Raw genomic sequence first — 25,333 nt, forward strand, 5'->3', positions numbered from 1 at the left:
GGCGGATCGCCTCGGCCCCGCTTCACAGGTTCGGGGCAGCCGCCGGGCCGGCCGGGCTGGGGCCTCCGCAGGGCTTACCCCGGCCGGGCCGCCTCCCCGGGCGTCGCGGTCTCCGTCACCGGTGCCCTCCGCGGCGCAGCCGAGCCTCGGCGTCCCGGGGGCCAGCTCCGGGCCGCGGCGGGGCGCGGCGGGCGCTCCCCTCCTCCCGGTTCCGGAGGCCGCGGAGGCGGGGCGAGCAGTCCACGCCCTCCCGCCGGCCCCGCGCCCCGCGCACTCGCTCACAGCCGGAGGCGCGGACGCCGGACCAGGCCTCCCGGAGCGCGCTGCCGGCGGCCCCATCCGCAGGTGCAGGTGCAGGTGCGCCCGCCGCCCGCCGCCCGCCGCCCGCCGCAGGGAGGGAGCCCGGGCCGCGCCGCAGGGCGTGCACCGCCCACGGGGGCCCCGGAGCCGGGCGCGGGGCGCGGAGGGCACGAGGGCGCGGCTCCGACTCCCCGAGCGACCCCGCCGCCAGGCTCGGACGGACGCCCGGAGAGGCCGTGGCGGCCTCGGAGGCGCCCCCGACGCTCCCGCCGCCGCCTCGCTCCGCCCTGACCGGGCCTCGGGGACTCGCCCGCAGAATCGAAAGTAAACGCGCCGAGGCCACGGTTGCCACATCCAGGTTCGCCGGCGACCGACTTCCGGGGGGCGGGGCCTTCCGCGGGGGCGGGGCTCCGGCGGGGGCGGGGCCGGCGCGCGCCGGAAGTCGGGCGGTGACGGGGCTCCCGGTGGGCGGGGCTCCGGCGGGCGGCCCGGAAGGAGGCGGGGGCGGGGCCCGCCCGGGATGGTGGCGCGGGGGCTCGGCCAGGGGTCTCGGCGAGGGGGCTCGGCGCGGGCCCGCCCTCGGGCTAGGCGGGCGCGGCGGGACTCCCGGCGGCTCCCCCTCGCCGTCCCCCCAGGGCCGCGGAGGCGAGCGGGCCACCCGGAGGGGCGGCGGGGCGGGGCGGGGCGGGCGGACCGAGACCCCGCGCGCTGCCGGTGCGCGCTGCGGGGGCGCCGCCCCTCGGGCCTCGTCGCCGGGGTGGGCGCTTCCCTCGCTGACGCCCGGGGATCGAGGCGCAGGGAAGCCCCGCACCGACGGGGGCCTCGTACCTGACCTGCAGTTTGTGAAGGCCGGGTAGGTGCCAGGGCGCGGAGGGAACCTGCGGCGCTGCGGCTCCCGTGAACACGGAAGCTGGAGGCGACGTTGCAGATTCAGGGCGGGTCATTGGACCTCGTGCTAATACAACGAGAATAATGATCGATTATTAGTCTCATAATAACTACTTAGCAGTAACTTTATAATTATTGCTGATAAGATAATGATCAATTGATTTCATGATTACTTATTAGCAATAATTAGGGAATCATTGCTAACAAAACGAAAATGATCAGTTATTAATTTCATAATAATTACTTATTAGCAATGATTTTATAATTATTGCTGATAAAGCAAAATAATGATCAATTATTAATTTTATAATAATTATTAGCAATGATTTTATAATTGTTGCTAATAAAACAAAATAATGATCAATTATTAATTTAATAATTACTTATTAGCAATGATTTTATAATTATTGCTAATAAAAAGATCAGATATTTTATGATAATTATGTATTAGAAATAATTTTATAATTATTGGTAATAAAACAAAAATAATCAATTTTTTTTCAAATATATTTTTTTAAGATATTATTTATTTATTCATGAGAGACAGAGAGAGAGAGAGAGAGGCAGAGACACAGGCAGAGGGAGAAGCAGGCTCCATGCAGGGAGCCCGACGTGGGACTCAATCCCTGGTCTCTAGGTTCAGGTTCTGGGCTGAAGGCAGGTGCTAAACCGCTTAGCCACCCGGGCTGCCCAATGATTAATTTTTTCCAATGATTAATTATTAATTAATTACTTAATTTTAATTTTCCTCTGAACTATATGGAGCAGCAGAAACACGTTGCCTTTTTTTTTTTTTTTTTTTTTTAATTTTTTAGTGGGATGTAGGGGCAGAGAAGAGAAAGAATCTTAAGCAGTCGCCACACACCCACGTGGAGGCACTAGGATGCCAGGCTCAATCTCACAACCCTGAGATGATGACCTGAGCTGACCTGGAGAGTCAGGTGCCCACACGACTGAGCTACCCAGGCACACCAATATGTTGCACTTTTAAGAACGTGAATATTAATGACAATTAAAAATTCCTAAGATATCAACTTCCAAAATGGCAAACTCCTATTTGGAGCTTATTAATCTGTAATGTGTTAATACCACCAATATGATCTGGTATTTGGAAATATATACACATAGGTTCCCATGCTTTGACTGGATGTTATATTCTGGCAAAAATGATTGACTGCATTCACCTGTAAAATGCTGATTTTTGAACCACATATTTTGTTACGCTTTAAAAATTTAGTCTGTGCATTCCCCATGTTTCTGACTGTAGCATACTCATTTAATATAGGTGACAAGGCTATAAGATTAGGTCTTTGAAATTTTTTTTTTTAAGATTTTATTTATTTATTCATGAGAGACACACAGAGAGAGTCAGGGACACAGGCAGAGGGAGAAGCAGGCCCCATGCAGGGAGCCCGACGTGGGACTCGATCCCGGGGCCCAGGATCACGCCCTGGGCTGAAGGCGGCACCAAACTGCTGAGCCACCCGGGCTGCCCTGAATGAGTTTGTTTTTTTTTTTTCCTGAATGAGTTTTTAACAAAGGTTATAGTTTGCTGTCCAGAGAAGTTGCATGTATCAGCAAATTGCTCGAGGAAGTTTGAATGAAAAAACAAAGGTTCAGTGCCAGGATCTGCCACTTTAGGTGAATGATTTAATTCCAGATTTTAATTTCCTTATTTCTTTTTTTTTTTTTAATTATTTCTAAATTGAAATGATAAGAATAAAACTTACTGCCTGGGGTCATAATGTGCTAATGTATATCAAAATACCTGTTTGAACTCTTCCAGTCTATCCTTTGCTCTTCATTTGGTTCTTCCTTACTTAGAGCTCTTATTTGGGGCCAACATTAAGCCATTAATGTTGGCTTAATGTTGAATATAATTCAGAATATAACATCCAGCCAACATTAAACCATTAATATAATAAAGAACCTGAGAGAAGCCCATGTTGGATACTTGGGTAAAATCAGAGTTTCTATTAGCAGAGGAAAGGAGGGCCATGATAGGTAGGCAACTGACGTTTTCTAACTCTTATGTATGGTCATCATTGAAAAATTGACAAAAATAGTTTTCTACCACCAAAAGGTAAGTATGAATATTTTAGAAGTGTTTTTAAAACTTTTTTTATTGAAGTGTAACATAATGTGAAGTGCATGTTTTGTAATTGTACAGCTTTATGAAGTATCATAAAGTGAACATTACCCAGGTTAAGAAATAGAACATTTCCATCCATCGTTCCTGAAGCCTCTTGTTCCTCTCTCTTCTTATTCACTATCTCCTGTCTCCTATCGTGTAGTAACTACTGTCTTGCCTGTTAATATCACAAATTAATTTTGCCTTTGTTTGTGGTATTATTATTGCTATTTCTTTGTATTTCTCCCAGTTTTACTGAGGTATAATTGACAAACAAAATTGACTATCAGTGTGAGTGTTTTGATACATAGACTCATCCTGCCTTAGAAAAAATTTTAGAGGGGATCCTTGGGCGGCTCAGCGGTTTGGCACCTGCCTTTGGCCCAGGGCCTGATCCTAGAGTCCCGGAATCGAGTCCCACATCAGGTTCCCAGCATGGAGCTTGCTTCTCCCTCTGCCTGTGTCTCTGCCTCTCTTTCTCTCTCTGATATACATAAATAAAATCTTTAAAAAAAATTTTTAGAAAGTTATGAAATTTCTTGAAATTTTTACTTAATTTTAGTGGACAAAATTTGCTTTTCTGAGTCCCTGAATTAGTATCCATTTATGAAAAAAACTAAGAAATCCTGTTAAAATGGACACAATTACATTATTAGTTCAAATTAGTTATCATAAGATGATATAAGAGGGCAGTGTGCTTTCATTAATTACCCTGCAATGGCTTTATAATACGGTTTTCTACCTGCCTACATTCAGTATTTTTGTGACTGTTGGGTACTAAACTATTCACAAGACCTTCCTAAGATGCTCAGTGCTTATAAAGTTGAATTGTTCATGGGGGAAAAAAAGAGAAAGTGGTTAAAAACAAAAGAAATCACTGGAAACCATGCAAGAGGTGTATAAGATTAAGTAAGATCAGACTAAACCAGCAAATTGCAAGACTGGAAGGAGAACTGATTTGGGTCAGGAACCAACCTCACAAAGTGCTTGGAATCACCTGGAGGCCTCCTTTCTCCAAGGTCCTTCATCTTGCAAGAGGTGCTACAAATCCTAGTTGGTCCTGGCAAATTTGAGGAGACAAGATCTTGGCTGAAGGAAAGAGAGCAACTAGAACTCCTTAAAAAAGTTGAAATCTTATACTCAAATGGCACACTTCACTGTTAATAACTCCTTCCTGTTTCTTTACTCTATGAGCCTTTTTTAAAGTCGTATACAACAGTAGTCTTGAAAACTGCCAGTTGTATATCAGAATGTGGATGCACCCTAACTTATTCTCTCTTCTGTGTATGTAAATTGTTTTATATGCTTTTGTCATTCTATGTGATGTTGCCAGGACCATCCTTGTAAATAATCTTTTCAGCATCTCTGATTTGATTAAAGAAATACTAAGTGGAGTAATTATTGTCATTAAGAAATACATTTTATTATAAATGTAATTCATGCTTATTGTAGGAAATTTGGAAAATGAAAGTGTATGGAAGAAAATAAAAATCACCCTACTATACAAATATAATCTTTGCTAACATTTTAGTGTCTTTTGTTAGGTCTTTTTTTTCTGTACATATATCTATATGTATATTTAGCCATCTATCTGTAAATATATTTTTATTTTTACTTATTATTTTGAATGGCTATATAAGCTTCCATCTTATGAATGTCCTGTAATTCATTTAACTGTATCGTTTCATTTTGGACAATTAAATAGTCCTTTTAAAAAATAATTACCCATTTAATGATCAATTAGGACATATGGAATCTTCGTGGTTTCTTATATATAATGTCATGTCTTCTGCAAATAGTGACAGCTTTGCTGTTTTCTTTCCAATTTGGGTACCTTTTCTTTTTCTTGCCTAATTGCTATGGCTAGGACTTCCCACATTATGTTGAATACAGGTGGCAAGAGTGGGTGTACTTGTCCTGTTACTGATCAGTGCCTAGGGCAAAAAATGTCAGGTTTTGCCCTAGGCACTATAGGCAGCACACAAGATAGTTTCTTGCCTCCTATGTAATTAATTAGAAATAATTCTCAAATTACAGCTATCTTAATTATTTCAAGGGAGAAGTAAAGGGTGCTATGAAAATGTCTAATGGGAAGACCTAGGATAGCTTCCTTGAGGAAATGACATTTCATTGAGAACTGAAGGATGAACAGGATGACCCAGGAGAAGATTATGCCCTCAGAGGGTTATAGGGGAGAGTGGAACGAATTACTCTATCTCCCCAGTCTTACTATTCTCACAAGGATGGATCAGTAGAGAGCTACTGAGCAGAGGATCCCAGCTGGAGACTGACATTCTCAAAGGCCACTGAAACAGGATAAATTTGGATAAATGTGGGCAGCTGGGCCTGCCATAGCCAGAACCATAAAGCAGGCAACAAATGTGTTTCCTTTGGGAAATGAGGAAATTGAGGTTTGTAAGTTACCCAAGTCATGAGGCTAATAAATTGTAGAGCTAGTGTCCATACTCTCAAGAGAAAGGCCTGTGCTTTTTCCACAGTAATATGGCTCTGCTACCTCTCTTTCAATGCCTGCCTCAATACCATCACCACCCTCTGCTCCTGGTCTTTGGCCCTTTATTTGTGTAGCCTTCCCCACCCCTTGTCTACCCCATACATAGATGTGCTTCTTCCCAGAGGGTGCTTCCTCTTGTTTGGCAATGTCTCATAGTTATAAAAAAGATGGTCCTTAGTGTTGTCTACTGTGCTGATGTGTGAACATTTTTGGGGTGATGTCGTCTGCCCACAACCTTTGTACAAGGTGCAGATGGTAACCTGAGCCAGACTGTCGTAGGCCACTACACAACACCACTACATCAAACTAAAAAGCTTCTTTACAGCAAGGGAAAACATCAACAAAATGAAAAGGCAACCTATTGAATGGGAGAAAATGTTTGCAAACCATACATCTGTTAGGAGCTTAATATCCAAAATATATAAAGAACTCATACAACTTCATAGCAAAAAAAAAAAAAAAAAAAAGATTTAACTAAAAAATGTGAGTAGAAGATCTAAATAGACATTTTTCCAAAGAAGATACATGATGACCAACAGACCCATAAAAATGATGCTCAGCGTCATCAGGGAAATGCAGATCAAAACCACAATGAGATATAATCTCCTACCTATTAGAGCTGCTGTTATCATACAGACAAGATAACAAGTGCTGGCAAGGATGTGGAGAAAGGGGAACCTTTGTACCTGTTGATGAGAATGTGAATTGTTGTAGCCATTGGAAAACGGTATGAAGCTTCCTCAAAAAATTCTGGTATTTACTCAAAGAAAACAAAAGCACAATCAAAAAGACATGTACACTCCCATGTTCATAGCAGCATTAATAGCCAAGATATGGAAATAGCTTAACAGTCCATCAATAGATAAATGGAAAAAGAAGATGTGATTTATGTATCTCAAAATGTAATGCTGATTATATTGATGGTATCGATATTGATAATATATCAATATATAATTTCATCTATATATAATATAACAATATATATTGATTGATATTCTTCAATATATCAATGTATATTCAGCCATAAAAAATAAGGAAATCTTGCCATTTGTGACAACGTGATTGATCCTTGACGGCATTGTGCTAAGTGAAATGTCAGACAAATGCCATATGATCTCATTTATTTGTAGAATCTTGAAAGAAAGGAAGGAAAAAAAAGAGAAAGCAAGCAAACAAGCTTGCTCATAGATCCAGAGAATGGGGGATGCCAGAAGCAGGGGTTGGGAGAAAGGGTAAAGGTTTTTTTAAAAAAAATTAAAAAAAAAAAAAAAAACCTAAAAGCTCCAAAAGGCAATGTAGTATCCTGGATTGGATCCTAGACCAGAAAAGGGGCATTTGTGTTAAAAAAAAAAAAAAAAAAAAAAAAAAAAAAAAAAAAAAGGGTAAAATCAGAATCAAGTGTGGGGTTTCATTACTAGTAATGTACAAGGTTGGTTTCTTAGTTTCCACATACATACTATTAGAAAGTAGGTGAGAAATATACAGGAAAAAATAAAAATAGAAACATAGAAACAAATTTTTAAAAATCTTAGAGTGATCTTTCATGTGTCTACTGTCAATATTATTTTATTCCACCTGCTTTGTCACATAGTATCTGTCTACCACTGTCTCTCTCCACCAGTCTATCTGCAAAGTAAATTGCAGATGTCAGTACCCTTCCTCCTAAATATTTTCAGCATGTACACCACTAACGAGAGTTCAATATGTTTACAGTTTTCTTTTTTTTTTTTAAGATTTATTTATGATGGACATAGAAAGAGGCAGAGACACAGGCAGAGGGAGAAGCAGGCTCCGTGCTGGGAGCCCGACGCGGGACTTGATCCTGGGACTCCAGGATTGCGCCCTGGGCCAAAGGCAGGCGCTAAACCGCTGAGCCACCCAGGGATCCCCCAGAGTTTTCTTTTGATGCAGGATTTGCCTACATTTGCTGAGTATTGACAAATGCTTATGCCTGTGTATCCCTAACCCCTGCCGAGATGGTAGAGCATTACTACCACCCTAGAACATTACCTAATGCCCCAAACTATTCATTCCTCACCCTGTCCCTGAGCAACCTGTCCCTAGAAAGTACTCCTTTTCCAAGATAGATTACTTTGTTCTAGAACTTAATATATTGGGAGGACTGGGTGGCTCAGCGGTTAAGTGTCTGCCTTTGGCTCAGGGCATGATCCCAGGTCCCGGGACCAAGTTCTGCATCGGGCTCCCCACAGGGAGCCTGCTTCTTCCTCTGCCTGTGTCTCTGCCTCTCTGTGTGTGTCTCTCATGAATAAATAAAATATTTAAAAAGCAAATAGAACTTAATATAGATGGAGTTATACAGTATGTATTCTTTTGTATGAGGCTTCTTCTATTTAGTATGTTTTGTGACTCATCCACATTGTTGTGTTCATTGCTTTTCATTTCTGAGTTGTAATCCATTGTATGAATATACAATCTTTTTTTTTTTTTTTTTCATCCAGTGTTGTCTTGATGCATCATCACTTTTTCAAGTTTGGGGTGATGAATAAAGCTGCTCTGAACTTCATACAAATCTTTGGGGACATATGTTTTCATTTCCTTTAGGCTTGGAATTGCTTGGCCCTGGTTTAAGTGTATGTTGCGTTTTTAGAAGAAACCCCTCCACCTTTTATCAGAGTGGTTGTATCACTTTATGCTCCTATTCACGATGTATGAGAATTCCAGTTGTTTCTTATCTTTACCATTATATTTGGTAGAGTCAGCCTTTTAAATTTTGGATATTTTGGTAGGTGTGTAATGGCATCTCATTATGGTCCCCCATGAGTTTTTATTCTTCAGTTTGAGGAAAATGAATGGAAGAAGGAGAAGCAAACCATTCTGTTTTGAGATTACATACACTGTATACCTTGTGTTACTTATGTACAAATTCTCCAAATCCTCATCCTCTTTCCACCTTTATATTCCTTCTAGAGAATGCATTGTTCTTTTTATATTCTTCAAATTGGTTCTTTTATTCATAGTTACTCACAACCTGTTATTTTCGAAGAGTATCCAATAGTTTAATTACCTAAAATTCCTTGGTGCCTTCTACTGCCATTGTATCTGCTGGGTCTGGCTCATGCTGAACTTTTCTCCTTTGTGTTTTGTAATTTTGGAACAGGAGCTAATGTTTTTTTTTTTTTTTTTTTTTTTTTTTTTTTTTTAGGAGCTAATGTTAAGTTAGACTTTACTTGTGGGAATTATATCTGGTCTTTCTTGAGGGTGTTTGTTTGCTTAACCTAAACTTAACTCAGGGATATCATCAGCCTGTAGCCACTTTCTTTTCATTTATTTTTTATTTATTTTTAAATATTTTATTTATTTATTCATGAGACACACAGAGAGAGGCAGAGACACAGGCAGAGGGAGAAGCAGGTCCACGCAGGGATCCTGATGCAGGACTCGATCCTGGGACTCCAGGATCACCCTCTGGGCCGAAGGCAGATGCCCAACCACTGAGCCTCCCAGGCATCCCTAGACACTTTCTTTTTAAAAAGTTCTTAGTTTGGGCCATTTTGGCCATAGAAGTATAAATTCAAAGCCCAAATCTATTTGAAGATGGGCCCAGGTTATGAATTCATTTGGAGGTGCTTTTTATCCCCCACGTCCTATCCAAGACAAGCGATTTCCTCTGCTTGGCAGACTGTTTTTCCCTGTCTGTCCCTTCACTGACAAGTGCCATTTTAAGGGGGGAGTGTCTGTTTCACCCCTCTTTTCTTCCCTTGCCATGATCTCTCCAGTCCCTGGCTGCATTTTAAACCTTGACATTTGGATGTCAAGATTGGCCATGCACATTAGAGGCACTGTCCTAGTTCAGGTGCTATAACAAAATATGGACTGAGGGCTTAAGCAGTTGACATAATTTCTCACAGTTATGGAGGCTGGAAGTTCAATATGAAGGTATCGAAAGATTCAGTGCCTGGTGAGGACGGGCTTCCTGGTTTGCAGATGGCTGTCGTCTTCTCGTATCCTCACATAGTGGAGCGAGGGAGAGAGAAAGGGAGCTCTTACAGCTTTTATAAGGACCCTAAGCTCATTCATGAGGCTTCTACTTTCATGACCCAACTACCTCCCAAAGACTGTACCTCCTAATACTGTACCGTGAGGTCAGCTTTAACCAATGAAGCTTGGGGTGAACACTTTCAGTCCATAGCAGCCACCAGTGGGGCCAATGCCTGCTCTTTGTTTTTTAATCCCTGGAATTATTCTCCTTTCTATTGGGCCCACCTATGCATTTGAATGGACATTTGTGGTATGTTATCCCATACACAGAGATCTTTTGGAGCAGGAGGGTTTTACAATTTTTGTAGTCCTCCGTGTTGCCAGAGATGGAAGTTTAAAGGAATAAAACTTGTGGTTTTCTGTAATTCTCGAAAATATGACAAATGGTGCATTTACAAGCTATATCCATCCTCAAAAAGATTAAGGCACACCAAGCACATGGTGGAACTTTACATGTTTTTTGAGTAGTGACTTTCTGCACTGAGATGTCTCCTTGTTTGCGTTTGTGTTTCTGTTGTACAGGGCACAGCTCTGAGGAGGAAAAGGTGGTGCATTTGTGGACATTCTTAGGATTCACAAGGAAACCAACCATGTCCTTGGATGACATTAAGATGAAATCTAGTGACTTTTTGGAGAAGGAGCATCTGGACAGCGGGGGCTTTGGGAAGGTGTCTTTGTGTTTACACAGATCCCATGGACTCGTAATCCTGAAAAAGGTGTACACAGGGCCCAAGCGCACTGAGTGAGTGGGGGCTGGGGCAGGTTTCGGGCTGGGCCATGGGAAGAACTCCTGTGGAGGTGTGGGCAAGCACGGCCGGAGGTTAGAAGGAGACAGACGGCGGGGTGACAGTGTGCAGACTGTGTCAGATAACGCGCTAGCTGGTCATCGTTAGCCCTGAACGGCTCCTGAGGCTGATTAGCAGGAAGCTCAGGGCCAGCTGACAATGGAAGAGGAGGGATGGGGGGGATTAGAGAGAGGGAAGGAACTGAAGGGGCAGGAGGGAGGCAGTGAGAAGAAAGTGGGAGGGGTCCGTGAGATAGACTTGGGTACTTGCTGCAGAGCTCTGCTGGGGACCGGCCTTACATAGAGGGCAAAAAGAGGTAGCCCATTAATTAGAGGTTCCAGAAGCCCCCTGTTGAAAGCAGTCGGTGGACTCGCTAGCAAGAGAGGCCGCGTGGTGTGGGGTGGCGTCTGTGGGGCTGCTTCCCCGGGGGCTCCTCGTTCCTCCCCTGCTGAGGTCTCTTGAGCACTCGCTGCACACCCCCGGGAAGGACCGAGGACCCCTCTGCCCGCCGACGCCAGCACCGGGCCCGGAAGGGGTCGAGACCCGCATGAGCCCGGACAGCAGCGTGGGCTGCGATGGCCGCGTGTCCCGCGTCCTCGGGCCTCAAGGGACACGGGCCACCTTCCGTCCCGCAGGTACAACGAGTCCCTCCTGGAGGAGGGCAGGATGATGCACAGGCTGCGGCACAGGCGGGTGGTGAAGCTCCTGGGTGTCATTCTCGAGGAAGGGAACTACTCCCTGGTGATGGAGTACATGGAGAAGGGCAACCTGATGCACGTTCTCAAGGCGGAGGTAAGTGCACTCCGCAGCCTGCTGTCCCCCCCGGGCCTGGCCGCACCTCCCCCCCACCGCCCCGTGCCCCCCATGGGCCGGTCGCAGCTGCCTTTGGTCAGCTCCCTGCATCCTCGGGGCCGGGGACAGCCCATCTCCCCGGGCCCGTTGGCTGGAAGGCCTCTGCCCCCGGGTCGTGGAAGGACACACCGCAGGTCGCCGTGCGCTCCTGTGATGCTTGCTCTCCGATGCCGCTGGAGCCTAAGTGTTAATGCATTAGCGGCCAGAAGGCTGGGTAAGGAAGGCTTGAAATAAGGACATAGAAACCGATTCTGAAAACCCCCTCCCCTTAGTAAAGCACCTTTTAGCGTCTGTCTAGCTATTAGGGGCGAGGCTTTGTGCTGGTTGCTCCGGAGCCCACAGCAAGTATGACACAGACCCGCCCGCGGCACAGATAAGGAGGAAAACCATGTGGCCTGGTGGCGTTTCCACAGGCATCCTCCCAGCCGTGGGGACACCGAGAACAGGTACGTCCCCCCAGCCATGGGGACACCGAGGACAGGTACGTCCCCCCAGCCGTAGGGACACCGAGGACAGGTACGTCCCCCCAGCCGTGGGGACATGGAGGACAGGTACATCCCCCCAGCCGTGGGGATACCGAGGACAGGTACGTCCCCCAGCCGTGGGGACACCAAGGACAGGTATATCCCCCCAGCCATGGGGACACCGAGGACAGGTACGTCCCCCAGCCGTGGGGACACCGAGGACAGGTATATCCCCCCAGCCATGGGGACACCGAGGACAGGTACATCCCCCCCAGCCGTGGGGACACCGAGGACAGGTACATCCCCCCCAGCCGTGGGGACACCGAGGACAGGTACATCCCCCCAGCTTGGGGACACCGAGGACAGGTACGTCCCCCCAGCCGTGGGGACACTGAGGACAGGTACATCCCCCCAGTCATGGGGACACCGAGGACAGGTACATCCCCCAACCGTGGGGACACCGAGGACAGGTACTCACTTCAGTGTGGGGTGGATAAGGAGGGATTCCAGAAGGACGGTTCCTGAGCCAAAGCCTGAAGGACAGGCGCAGTTAGGGAGCACGTGTTCCTGGCGGGAGGACGGCGAAGGACAGAGAATACAGCAATTTTGGAACACCGTCAAGAACTGGACTTGGCCCGAGCATGGAGGGCGTGTGGGCCTGGTGGGATTGGCTGTCTGCAGGGCAGATACCCCCCTTTCCCCACCTTCTCCCCAGCCCTACAACTGCCCAAGGTTCTGTCCCTTCTTCGATTCCTCGAAGCCCTGGGCAGCTCTCACAGGCACCGGTGGGAAGGCTAAGAGTGTGGCTTATGCACGTTGTGTTGTGGTTGGATGTGATTGCTCTTCTCCCCAAAACCAGGTTAGACCAGCTGCTGCTTGTAGTAGGCGTTGAGGCATCCTGCCAGACGCAGAGATAAGTGGACTAGTTTGGGCTCCAGAAGAATCCAGGAGGATGTCAGGGAAAAGAGCAGAAAGGAAAATGAGAAGGGGATTTTCTTTGCTTACTCCGAATGTTTTCCCAAGTCCAAAGGTGTATACCAAGGAAGGAGGGAAAATCTCCTGCTGTTTTTTGGGTGGTGGCGATCAGGCTGCCAAATCAGCCACATTATGGGTTTTAAATATGGTTTAGAGGGTTGACTTGGACTCTAACTTCCATCATTTAAATTTTTGTCCAGTTTACCAACAACCAACATATAAGTAAATTTTTAGAGAACAGCCCATTTGTAGGGACTGTATGCATGCATGCATGCACACACACACACACGCACACATACAGTTTACGTTTTTCGGTGTTAAGTAAAATTAATGTTTTGGAATTCTCTGTAATAGCATTAATATTTATATAACTAGAATACAATTGTAAGTAAGTGACTTCTGAATTTACAAAGACTTGCTGAAGTATCTGATATGAAATTATCAAGCAGCTATTCACTTCAGCATTGTTTTGTTTTTTGTTTCCTAGTGAACGTGGTATCAGGTCTCGTTTATGTTTTTTTTTTTTTTCTTTTTAAGATTTAAATTCAGTTTCCCAACATATAACACTCAGTGCTTATCCCATCAAGTGCCCCCCTCAGTGCCCGTCACCCATTCACCCCCACCCCCTGCTCACCTCCCCTTCCACTACCCCCTGTTTGTTTCCCAGAGTTAGGAGTCTCTCATGGTCTGTCTCCCTCTTTTAATTTTTCCCACTCAGTTCCCCTCCTTTCCCCTATAATCCCTTTCACTATTTTTTTCTGTTCCCCAAATGAATGAGACCATAGAATGTTTGTCCTTCTCCAATTGACTTATCACTCAGCATAATCCCCTCCAGTTCCATCCATGTTGAAGGAAATGGTGGGTATTTGTCGTTTCTAATGGCTGAGAAATATTCCATTGTGTACATAGACCACAGCTTCTCTATCCATCATCTTTCGATGAACACCGAGGCTCCTTCCACAGTTTGGCTATCGCGGACTTTGCTGCTATAAACATTGGGGTGCAGGTGTCTTGACATTTCACTGCATCTCTATCTTTGGGGTAAATCCCCAGCAGTGCCACTGCACTTCAGCCTTGTTTTAACATCATGTTACCTCATAGGTTCATCTTAAATGTTTGTAATCAGTGTAATCAGCACATTTCTTTCATATTGTCTTTTCTCGTATGATTTCATACACACGTTTCTGTGACATTGTTCGTCTATTTAATATATAGTAGCATATACTAATGGACTGTAAAAAATAATTGGTTTTTTGTTTATTTCTTTATGCCTTCATTCAACAACAATTCTAGGCACCATGCTAGGTAGTAAGTAAGGATGTATATTATAATCATCGCCATCATCATCGTGTTCTGCGCTCAAAGAGCTTAACTTTATAGCATTTTAACATATTTCCATATTAGCGTGGAAGTTTTAGTTTTACAGGACAGAACACAATAGTAATACCCTTAGCACATGGGATGAAATCTTTCTTTAAAAGGAGGCTTCTTTTAAAATGATAGCTGTGCTGCAAAGCATAGTAGAAGGAATCCTGGTGACTACAGATGGTCCCCAACTTATGGTTCGACTTACGACTTTTTCACTTTACAATGGTCAAAAGCCATGGGCATTCAGTGGAAACCATTCTTTGAATTTTGAATTTGGGTCTCTTCCTGGGCTAATGATATGCATTATAGTCCTCTCTCATGATACTGGGGCAGCAGCCGCTGAGCGGAACCACAGCTCCCGGCCAGCTGTGTGATCACAAGGTAGACAGCCAACATGCTCGCGACCATTCTGTTACACAGCCATTCTGTTTTTCACTTGCTGTTCACTATCAGTCAGTTACTTGAGATATTCAACATTTTATTATAAAATAGGCTTTGTGTTAGATGATTTTGCCCAACTAAGGCTAATGTAAGCGCTCTAAGCAGATTAAAGGTAGGTTGGGCTAAGCTATGGCGTTTGGTAGGTTAGGTGTATTAAACACATTTTCAACTCATAATACTGTCAACTTGTGATGTGTTTATTAGGACATAACACAACTCCATTGTATGTCGAGGAGGATCTGGATATCCACAGGTTCAGACCCCACAACCTTGAATAAAACAGTTGCTTTGGCCTGTTTGACTTACCTTTCCATGTCATAGACTTAATGTCCCTTGTTTTAGGTCAGTATCCCCCTTTCTGTAAAAGGAAGGATAATTATGGAGACCATTGAAGGGATGTGCTACCTCCATGGAGAAGGCGTAATACACAAGGACCTAAAGCCTGAAAACATCCTTGTCGATGATGACTTTCACATTAAGGTAAATCAGAATCTGAAAGTTTCTAGAAGATTGGGGTGGTTTTGTTTTTTTCTTAAAGATTTTGTTTATTTGTGAAAGAGAGAGAGACAGAGACAAAGATAGCAACAGAGATAGCAGCAAAGAGCAGATTCCCGCCCTGAGCAGGGAGCCTGATGCAGGGTTTAACCTGAGATGGTCCTGGGATCATAACCTGAGCCAAAAGGCAGATGCTTAACCGACTAAGCTACTCAGGTGCCCCAGGGGGGTTTTAGTTTTAATTCTCTGCTATAAACCCATTTTTGTATGTGATAAACACTAAAGGAAGACCTCGCTCAGCTTAGAACTGGTGAACGGTGGTGCCAAGGATTCACAAGAAAGATACGGACTCGATGGAGTTCATATTATTTATTTTTTTATTAATGTTATCTACGTTTTTTATCAGTTTTTTTTTTAACTATAATTTATTCCATTGTAGTAAAGGGAACAAGGGGAGGGGATTTTCCTTTTGTTCACCCAAGAGCAGATTTAAGTAGGTGGAACATCACATCTAATTGGTTTTGGCAGCAGGAATCCAAGCACGAGAATCTGAAAGGGGAAGCAGCAATGGTGGGGAGCGCAGGAGCTGCTGACTCAGAGTCCCTCCACTATGAGATTCTGCTTCTAATGCTTCCTTCTAGTCTTGGACAGATTCTTATTCCTATAACTTTAAAAGGAAGTTTCCCTCTTTAACATTAAATCACTTATTTCTTATGTATCTCTTAGGTTAAAATCGGGGGATTTTAGATCACCACATGATCTACCCAAATGCTTGGATTCCTAGAGGCAAAAGTGAAACTGTTCCCTCTGATTTCTTCTTAACTGTATTGTTCTATCCTTCCCTGTTCTATCATTGCCCTGCCACCTCTCTCTTTGTTCTGTGTCTGACCTTTGTATTTTTCTTTTGGTTTCCTTGTTGGTTTTTCTCCTTCTTCCTATCCCATCTTCTCTCAGGTTCAGGCTACCAACTCAAAACAAGTAGCACAGCAGTCTGTATCCTCAGGACTTTGGAGTTCTTAGAATCTCGCATCCATGGGCTTCGGGACACCATTTGGGAAAATTGAAGGTGCGGTATCTAGTCCCCATGTGCTATACACATCTGCTGAGAAGACCCCTTTTCTTCCTAGCCCCAGAAATAGTTGAAAAAAAAGTATGCAGAGTAAATGAGGAATTAGAATAAACACGTTCTGCTGTAGTTCATGTCAGAAATGACTTCTGCTTTTCTTTTCCCTCCCCTTCCCCTAGCAAATTACATGGTTTTATTGCATAAGAATTCAAATACCAGAATTTCACATGGACACATCTTAGGGACATTTTCCAGATAGCTGAGGAAACAAAGTTTCTATGAACTTGTTCAGAAGTAGCTGTTTTAAATCTATCTAGTGGAAATTTCTGGAAATTCACTATACCTTGCATCTATTAGTTAAGCCCAACATTTAAAGACAAGTCTAATTTGCCTCTGGCTCTCATAGAACAATCACGTTGATTTGATCTCTTGCAGATAGCTGATCTTGGCGTTGCTTCCTTTAAGACGTGGAGTAAACTGACTAAAGAGGAAATTAATGAGCAGAGGAAATTGAATAGTGTCTCTAAGAAAAATGGTGGAACCCTCTGCTATATGGCCCCAGAGCATCTGAATGACATCAACGCCAAGCCCTCGGAGAAGTCAGATGTGTACAGCTTTGGCATAGTACTTTGGGCGATATTTGCTAATAAGGAGCCATATGAAAGTAAGACATTTATAGAGGAGTGGGATCTGGCTATTAATCAAAACTGCTGAGTGAAATATTGGCCTTCAATGAAGGCAGTTAGGATTTCCAACTGTTTGTTGTTTTAAGGTCTTTCTTACCCACGAGACCACAAGCTACACGAGGGCTAGGACCATATCTGATTTATTCAGCACTATTTCCCCAGTATTCATCTCACAGTGCCTGGAACACAGTAGGTGTGCAGTACCATTATGTTGAATGCATGAGTAATCTCGGTTTAGGAATCAGGGATCACAGGACACATAGGAGCCATGATGATGTGTCTGTATTTGGGAGGTGCTGTAAAATTCCAGGATTCTTCCTGGACAGGAAAACTTACTTCCTTCTGCTTATGAGGCATATACTTCATACTTTGATTCATTATTCACTTGCTCTTTCACTTGAGAATTTTCTTTTTAGTACTTACTAGGGGTACTTTAATCAGAATTAAGAATAAAAAGATGAGAACAGATACATGGAGATACAAGATACAAGAATAAAAAGATGAGAACAGGGCAGCCCGGGTGGCTCAGCGGTTTAGCACCACCTTTGGCCCAGGGCCTGATCCTGGAGACCTGGGATCGAGTCCCACATGGGGCTCCTTGCGTGGAGCCTGCTTCTCCCTCTGCCTGTGTCTCTCTCTCTCTCTTTCTCTCTCTCTGTGTGTCTCGAATGAATGAATAAATAAATAAAATATTTTTTTTTTTTAAAAAAAAGATGAGAACAGATACATGTTCATGGAGGAGAATGGATACAAAAGTATATATATACATATATATATATACACACATCTTCAGTTTGTTAAATGTCTAAATTAATGGACATTTTCCATTTCTATTTTCTTGGGTGATTATCAGCTCCCCCAGTTTAATGATCGATCACCCATTGCCAGGGCCTCTCAAATCTCTTATCTCTATCCCTGGCCTGGATATCCATTTATCTGTTAGATCCATTACACATGCCAGAGGATCCCCAAAGCAACATCCCCCCAAATAAATTCATCTTCTACATGTGCTCCTTGTAGTCCACTCAGCTTTGCTCATGTTCAGAAAATGGCATCAGCATCCACTTACCAGTTGCCCAACCAGAAACTGTAGGCATTCCGGTCTCAGCTTTGTCCATTCAAAACCTATGAATTCAAGGTATATATATGATTCAAGATCCATCTTGAATCCCCCCACTTCTGTCCCCACCAGACTCTCTAGTTCAGACCATCCGTATTTCTACTGAGGGCTGCTCATTTCCCCATTCACCCTGCAGCCAGGCTGGTCATCCTAATAGACAAGTATGACCATCTGATTCATCTATTTATAATCTTTCCAAGGCTCCCTGGGCCTCCAGTATAGAGTTCAAATTCTTCAGCATGGAATACAAGGCCCTCTCTGGCTTTTCCATCTTTCTCTAGCCTTATTCCTTACCTCTCTTTCTTTAGTCAATATGCCCAGTTATTGAGAACTACGCATAATTTCTAGGATACATCACGATTTTGGAGACTTCCAAGCTATTCATATCCTGCCCCCCTATCCTGGAATCCTGTTCTCTGAGTCCTCCTTCCTGATTTATCGATAAATCCTTCTAGTTTTTTTTTTTGATGCAGCAAAGCCTTCTCTGACCTTCTCATCATGGTTGTGTTAGCAGAAACCTTTGTACTTAATTTTTGAATAACCATTACCAATCTGTATTTTAAGTCCCTCTCAATAAACTTAGTTCTTTACGGGTAAAAGCTGTTCCATGTTCGCCTTTGTATTAAAGTCTGGAGTCTGCCATTGTTTTTATTTGTATATTCTATTCTACCAGGAGGCCACTTTGTTGTGAATTCTTTCTTTCTTCTGCAGAGGTTAAAATGTCGTTTGATCATCTGGGCAGTAGAATATGTCAGTGCCTTGTCAGAGGGTCCTTCTGCCCCTAACAGATGAGGCGCCCGTCCTAAAAGCATACCCTAGGTAGAGGAGATCAGCAGGATTGTCCAAGTTCTGCTGCCTTCCTGCCTAAGACACGCAGGACCTGAGGAAAAAATCAACGTAAATTCTTTGCCTTATAGATGCTATCTGTGAACAGCAGCTGATACTGTGCATTAAATCTGGGAACAGGCCAGATGTGGAGGACATCATTGAGTACTGCCCAGAGGAGATTATCAGCATCATGAAGCAATGCTGGGAGGCAAAACCCGAAATTCGGCCAACATTTGCTGGTAAGAGCATCTTCTGTGACTGTGTACATTGCCAGTGAGGTGACTTTCCTGGTAAGATGTTGTCAGGAAGTTGAAGTGTTCAGAAACCTGAGTTCTACTTGTGATTTCAAATAGACTTTCTAGATTTCACACATTTTGTTCGATGAAAAGATACCATCCCTCTTAAAAATGTGAAGTTATATGAGGCCCTCTTCTTTCTTTTTTCTTTCTTTCTTTTTTTTTTTTTTTTTTCTGCATAATTAACTTTTTAAAAATTGTGTTAAGGGCAGCCCTGGTGGCTCAGCGGTTTAGCGCTACCTTCAGTCCAAGGCATGATCCTGGAGACCCAGGATCAAGTCCCACGTCTGGCTCCCTGCATAGAGCCTGCTTCTCTGCCTGTATCTCTGCCTCTCTTTCTCTCTTTGTGTGTGTCTCATGAATAAATAAAAAAAATCTTTAAAAATAAATAAATAAAAATTGTGTTAAAATATGCATAATGCATCAGTTACCATTTTAACCTTATTTAAGTGTACAGTTCAGCGGCGTTGAGTACGTTCACAGTGTTGTGCATCCAGCACCACCAGCCATCTCTAAAACCTCTTCATCTTCCCAAACTGAAACTTCGTATCCATTAAAACGCACCAACTCCCCATCCCCCTTCCCCCAGCCCTGGCAGCCACCCTTCTGACTTTTCATCCCTATGAATTTATTCTATTATTTCTATCATTACATCAATAGGCACGATTCTAGGCACCTCGTGGAGTCATACAGTTTTTGTCTTTTCGTGCCTGGCTTGTTTCACTCAGGATAATGTCTAGGGTTGCTCTGTGCTGTGGTGTGTGTCAGAAGTTCCTTCCTTTTTTTTTTTTTTTTGTAAGATTTTATTCATTTATTCATGACAGAGAGAGAGGCAGAAACACAGGCAGAGGGAGAGAGAAGGGGTGTGTGTGTGTGTGTGTGTGTGTGTGTATGTATACACACACGCCGCATTTTCTTTATTCATTCATCTGTTGATGGATACTTTGGTAGCTTCCACTGGTCCTTTTTTATTAGCATCTTTTATTTCTTCTCCTTCCCCTTGGGATGCAGACTTCTTTGGAAATGTATATTGTCATTTAGATTAGGCCTGTAGGGCAGCCCGGGTGGCTCAGCCGTTTAGCGCAGCCTTCGGCCCAGGGTGTGATCCTGGAGACCCGGGATCAAGTCCCACGTCGGGCTCCCTGCATGGAGCCTGCTTCTCCCTCTGCTTGTGTCTGTGCCTCTCTCTCTCTCTCTCTCTCTCTGTCTCTCATGAATAAATAAATAAAATCTTTAAAAAAATTAGGCCTTTAATAGAGGGCGAGGAAAGGGGACATGAATGTTTGTCACATCCTTGCATGTCTTCCCATTCCACTAGGTTACCTAGGACCTTGCTAAGATTCTAGAGGCAGAGGAAAGAAAATCAGGTAAGCAAGAAATAAATAGTAGGAAGTCACTTAGGAGCCTATTTCTGCCATGAGAAAACAGAATAAAGCCCCACCCACCACTAGAACCAAGGATTAGAAGGGTACTTTGATTTACTTGCTTGTTTTCCTATTTTCCTAGTCAGCCTGAATCCTCTCCTGACCTGGTCTCTTCTTTTCTTTCATGCCTTTTTCACTTTTTTAAAATTAAAGTTCCTATTTTGAGATAATTGTAGATGTACCTGTGGTTGTAAGAAAAACAGGGGCACCTGGCTGGCTCAGTCAATAGAGTATGCAACTCTTGATCTCGGGGGTTGTAAGTTCGAGCCCCAGGCTGGATGTACAGGTTACTAAAAAATCTTTCTAAAAAAAATAGGGAAAAGAAAAGAAATAACACAGAAATATCCCATATACCTTTTACCTAGTTTACCCCAGTGATAGCATCTGGCCAAACTACAGTATGGTTTTACAACTAGGATGTTGACCTTGATACAGTCAGATGCAGGTCATCTCCATCACCAGAAGGGTGCCTTATGTTGCCTTCTTGTACCCACACCCACTTTCCTCCCCAACGCCACCCTCCTCCTTCACCTCTGTTGATCTCTAATCTGTTCTCCGTTTCTGTCATTTTTTGTCACTTCACAAATACTACATAAGTAGAATCATAGGGACCCCTGGGTGGCTCAGCAGTTGAACATCTGCCTTTGGCTCAGGGCATGATCCCGGAGTCCTGGGAACGAGTCCCACATCAGGCTCCCCACATGGAGCCTGCTTCTCCCTCTGCCTGTGTCTCTGCCTCTCTCTCTCTGTGTCTCTCATGAATAAATAAATAAAATCTTAAAAAAAAATAGAATCATAAAATACTTTTTGGGAATGCTTTGGGTTTGGCTTTTTGCCATTCAGCATGATTCATCCAGGCTATTGTGTATACCAACGATTTGTTCTTTTTATTGCTGAGTAGTATTCCATGGTGTGGATGTACCACAGTTTGTTTATTCTTTCCTCAAAAGAAATATGGTTCGTTCTCCATTTTTGGCTATTATAACTAACACTACTGTAAGTATTCATGTGACAGGTTTTTGTGTGAATACGTCTTTATTTCTCTAGAATAAATAACCAGGAGTGAGATAGCTAGGTTATACAGTAGTTTCATGGTTGTTTTTTTGTGGATTTTTTTGCCACTGTTTTCCAGAGTGGTTGTACCATTTTATGTTCTCGCTAGCAATGTGAACCACCAGTGATCCAGTTTCTCTGCATCTTTGTTAGCATTTGTAGTGTTGTCACCATGTCATTTTAGCCATTCTGATAGGTAGGTAGTGATACCTCACTGTGGTTTTAATTTGTATTTCTCTAATGACTAATGATATTGAATATATCCTTTTTTATGCTTATTTGCTATCTGTCGATTTTGGTGAAATGTTGCTTTAGGTCTTTTGCCTGTTTTCTAATTAGATTGCTTGTTTTTTTTGCTGTTGAATTTTGAATGTTCTTTATATCGTCTATGTAGTATTCCTTCATTGGATTTGTAGTTTGCAAATATTTTCTCCAAAACATAGTGGGTTTTTTTTAATCCTCTTAAGCAGCATCTTTCACAGAGTAAAAGTTTTTGATGAATTCTAGATTATGAATTTTTCCTTTTATGGATTGTACTTTTGTTGTCAAGCCTAAGAACACTGCCAGGGTTGGATTTCAAAGATTTTCTATATGTTCTGTTCTAAAATTCTTACAATTTTACATTTAAGTCTATTTTAAGTATTTTTTTTTTCTATAACTGTCAAGGAAAATTTTTGATTGCTAACCAAAGAACAATAGCACAAAACTAAATATTTGATTCTTTCTTGCAAGTCATTCAATTTATATTTTGTTGGAAAAGTACCACAATCTATTTTGAGTAAATTTTTGTATAAGGTATGTGGTTTAGATTGAAGTTCATATTTTGCCTATGCATATCCACTTGTTCCAGTACCATTTGTTGAAAGTCTGTCTTTCCTCCATTGAATAGCTTTTTCTTCTTTGGCAGAAATCAGTTGGGGATATTTGTATGGGTTTATTTCTGGGTTCTCTATTCTGGTCCATTGAGCTGTGCATCTAGCCCTCTGCCAATACCTACAGTGATATGTCTTACTGAGTAGGCTGATTCCTTCCATTTTTTCCTTTATTTAAAAAATTATTTTAGCTAGTCTCGTTCCTTTGTCTTTCCATATAAAATTTAGAAAAATCTTGTCTATATCTACCAAATAAAAAATCTTACCTGGATTTTGATAGAAATTGTGTAAATCGGTATATCTATTTGGGGAGAATTGATATCTTTACAATACTGAGTATTCTAATCCATGAACACAATGTGTCTCTTCATTTGTTTGTATCTTTGCTTTATCAGTGTTGTATAGTTTTCAGCATACAAGTCCTATATATTTCTTTTTGAGCAACTGTAAATAGTTTGTATTTTAAATTTGGTGTCCATTTGTTTATTGCTAGAATATGAAATACAGTTGATTTTTTTGTATGTTAATCTTGTATCTTATTACCTTATTGAACTCACTTATTAGTTCTAGAAGTATTTTAGGAGATCTTTTTTTAGATTTTCATGTCATCTCCAAATAGGGACAGTTTTATTTCTTCCTTTCTGATCTGTATGACATTTATTTCCTTTTTTTACTTTATCACATTGGCTAGAATTTCTAGCATTATCTTAAATAAGAACAGTGAGAACAGACACCCTCACCTTTTCTCAATATTAGGGGAAAGCATTCAGACTTTCACTATGAAGTATGTTAGCTGTAGGTATTTTGTAGATACTCTTTATCACTGAATGAAGTTCACCATACTTATCCTTATTTTTCTGAGAATTTCTCTTGAATGGGCTTTGAATTTTGTCAAATGTTTTTTCTGCAGTGATTGATATGATCATGTGATTTCCCTTCTTTTCACTGTTAATATGGTGAATTGCATTGATTAATTTTTGAATACCAAACTAGCCTTGCATCCCAGGAATAAAATAATAATAAAACCTATTTGGTAATGGTGTATAATTCTTTTTATATGTTGTTAAATTCCATTTGCTAATATTTTGTTAAGACTTTTGCAAGTATATTCACTAGGATATTGGTCTATGGCTTTTTGCTTTTGTATTATCTGTGTCTGGTTTTGATATCAGGATCAATATTGGCTTCATAAAATAGAGGAGTTTTCCCTCCTATTTTTTGGAGGAGAATGCATGTAATTGATGTTAATTATTTAAAAGGTTTTTAGAATTTTCTCAAGAAACCATCTTGGCCTGGAAATTTCTTTTTTGGGAGTTTTTAAATTGTGAAATTGATTTCTTTAATATTATAGGAGCTATCAAGATAATCTGTATATCAGAGTAGTCTGTTTTATATCAGAGTAATATATGAAATCGTTTATTAGTTCTGGTTGTGGTAGTTTGTATTTTTTGAGGAAATGATGTATTTCATTTAAGTTGTCACATTTATATGTGTAAAGTTGTTTGTAGTATCTCTTATTATTGTTTAGCTATCTGCAGTGTTTGTATTAATGTCCTTTGTTTCATTCCTGATACTGGTTATTTATGTCTTCTGTTTTCCTTTGTTAGTAGTCTTCCTAGAGGTTTATCAATTTATTGATGTTTTTCAAATAACCAGCTTTTTGTTTCATTGATGTTCTCTATTTTTTTTTTATGTTTTTCATTTCATAGATTCCTGTTCATTTCCTTTCTTCTACTTTTTGTTTTCTTTGTTCTTCTTTTTTTAAGTTCTTGAGGTGGGAATTTAGATTATTGATTTGGATTTGAGACCTTATCTGTTTTCTAATGTGTATGTAATGCCATAAATTTCCTTCTCAGCACTGCTTTAGTTATGTCCCACAGATTTTGATAGATTGTTTTTTATTCTCATTTACTTAATTGCATTTTTAAGTTTTCTTTGAGATTTTCTCTTTGATCTATGCATTATTTAGAAGCATGTTGTTTAGTTTCCAGGAGTTTGGAGTTTTCCTGCTTTCTTTCTGTTATTGGTTTCTGGCTTGGTTTCATTGTAGTAAGAGAACACATTCTGTATGTTTAACTTCTGTCAAATTTATTGAGGTTGGTTTTATGGCTCAGGATATGGTGTATTTTGGGATATGTTCTGTGGACACTTAGGAATGGATTATTCTGCTCTTGTTGGGTAGAGTGTTGCGTAAATCTCAATTAGATCTGTAGATAATGTTGAATTCTTTTATGTCTTGGCTGATTTTCTGTCTAGTTCTTTCAGTTGTTGAGAAAGAGATGTTCAAGTCTCCCACTGTGATTGTGGATTTGTCTATTTCTGCTTTTAGTTTTATCTTTTGCTTTATAGATTTTACATCTCTTGTTTGGTGCGTATATATTTAGGATTGCTGTCTTGATGGATTGATCCTTTTATCATTAGGTAAATATCCCTTTTTGTCTCCAGTAATCTGCTCTGAAGTTTATTTTATTGAATATTAAGATAGGCACCTTCTTTCTTTTTATCAATGTTTATATGATTTATCTTTCCCCATCTTTTTACTTTAAAATGCCTAAAATCATTATGTGTGAAGTGAGTTTCTTGTGGCGGTATATACTTGGGTCATGTTTCCTTAATCTGTTTTGCCAATATGCGTCTTTTGATTTGTGTTTAGACCATATTAATTTAGTGTAATTTTTGATATGTGGTGGAGCTCACGTTTGCCATTTTATTTTGTTTTTTTGTTTACTCTTTCCTTTTTTTATTTCTCCATTTTCTTTTTGCTTCCTTCCTGTTCTT

The 25,333-nt window shown here is 42.1% G+C and overlaps 1 protein-coding gene across 3 annotated transcripts in view; it reads left to right on the top strand.

Annotated features, from left to right (window-relative positions):
* The first annotated feature begins 265 nt into the window (after nt 1-265).
* RIPK1 (receptor interacting serine/threonine kinase 1) overlaps nt 266-25,333 on the top strand; it is a 40,313-nt gene continuing 15,245 nt past the window's right edge. Inside the window, exons 1-6 of one of the 3 annotated variants that reach the window (XM_035710499.2) lie at nt 266-345; nt 10,353-10,572; nt 11,251-11,407; nt 15,058-15,195; nt 16,712-16,940; nt 19,000-19,149. In XM_035710499.2, the coding sequence (XP_035566392.1) occupies nt 10,421-10,572; nt 11,251-11,407; nt 15,058-15,195; nt 16,712-16,940; nt 19,000-19,149 (826 nt within the window). In that variant the 5' untranslated portion in view covers nt 266-345; nt 10,353-10,420. Of the gene's footprint in view, nt 346-501; nt 659-982; nt 1,154-10,352; nt 10,573-11,250; nt 11,408-15,057; nt 15,196-16,711; nt 16,941-18,999; nt 19,150-25,333 lie in introns of those variants that run through there. The other 2 variants (XM_035710498.2, XM_035710497.2) reach the window with 2 other exon arrangements.

This window comes from Canis lupus, chromosome 35 (assembly GCF_003254725.2).
Source record: "Canis lupus dingo isolate Sandy chromosome 35, ASM325472v2, whole genome shotgun sequence".
Lineage (NCBI taxonomy): Eukaryota > Metazoa > Chordata > Mammalia > Carnivora > Canidae > Canis > Canis lupus.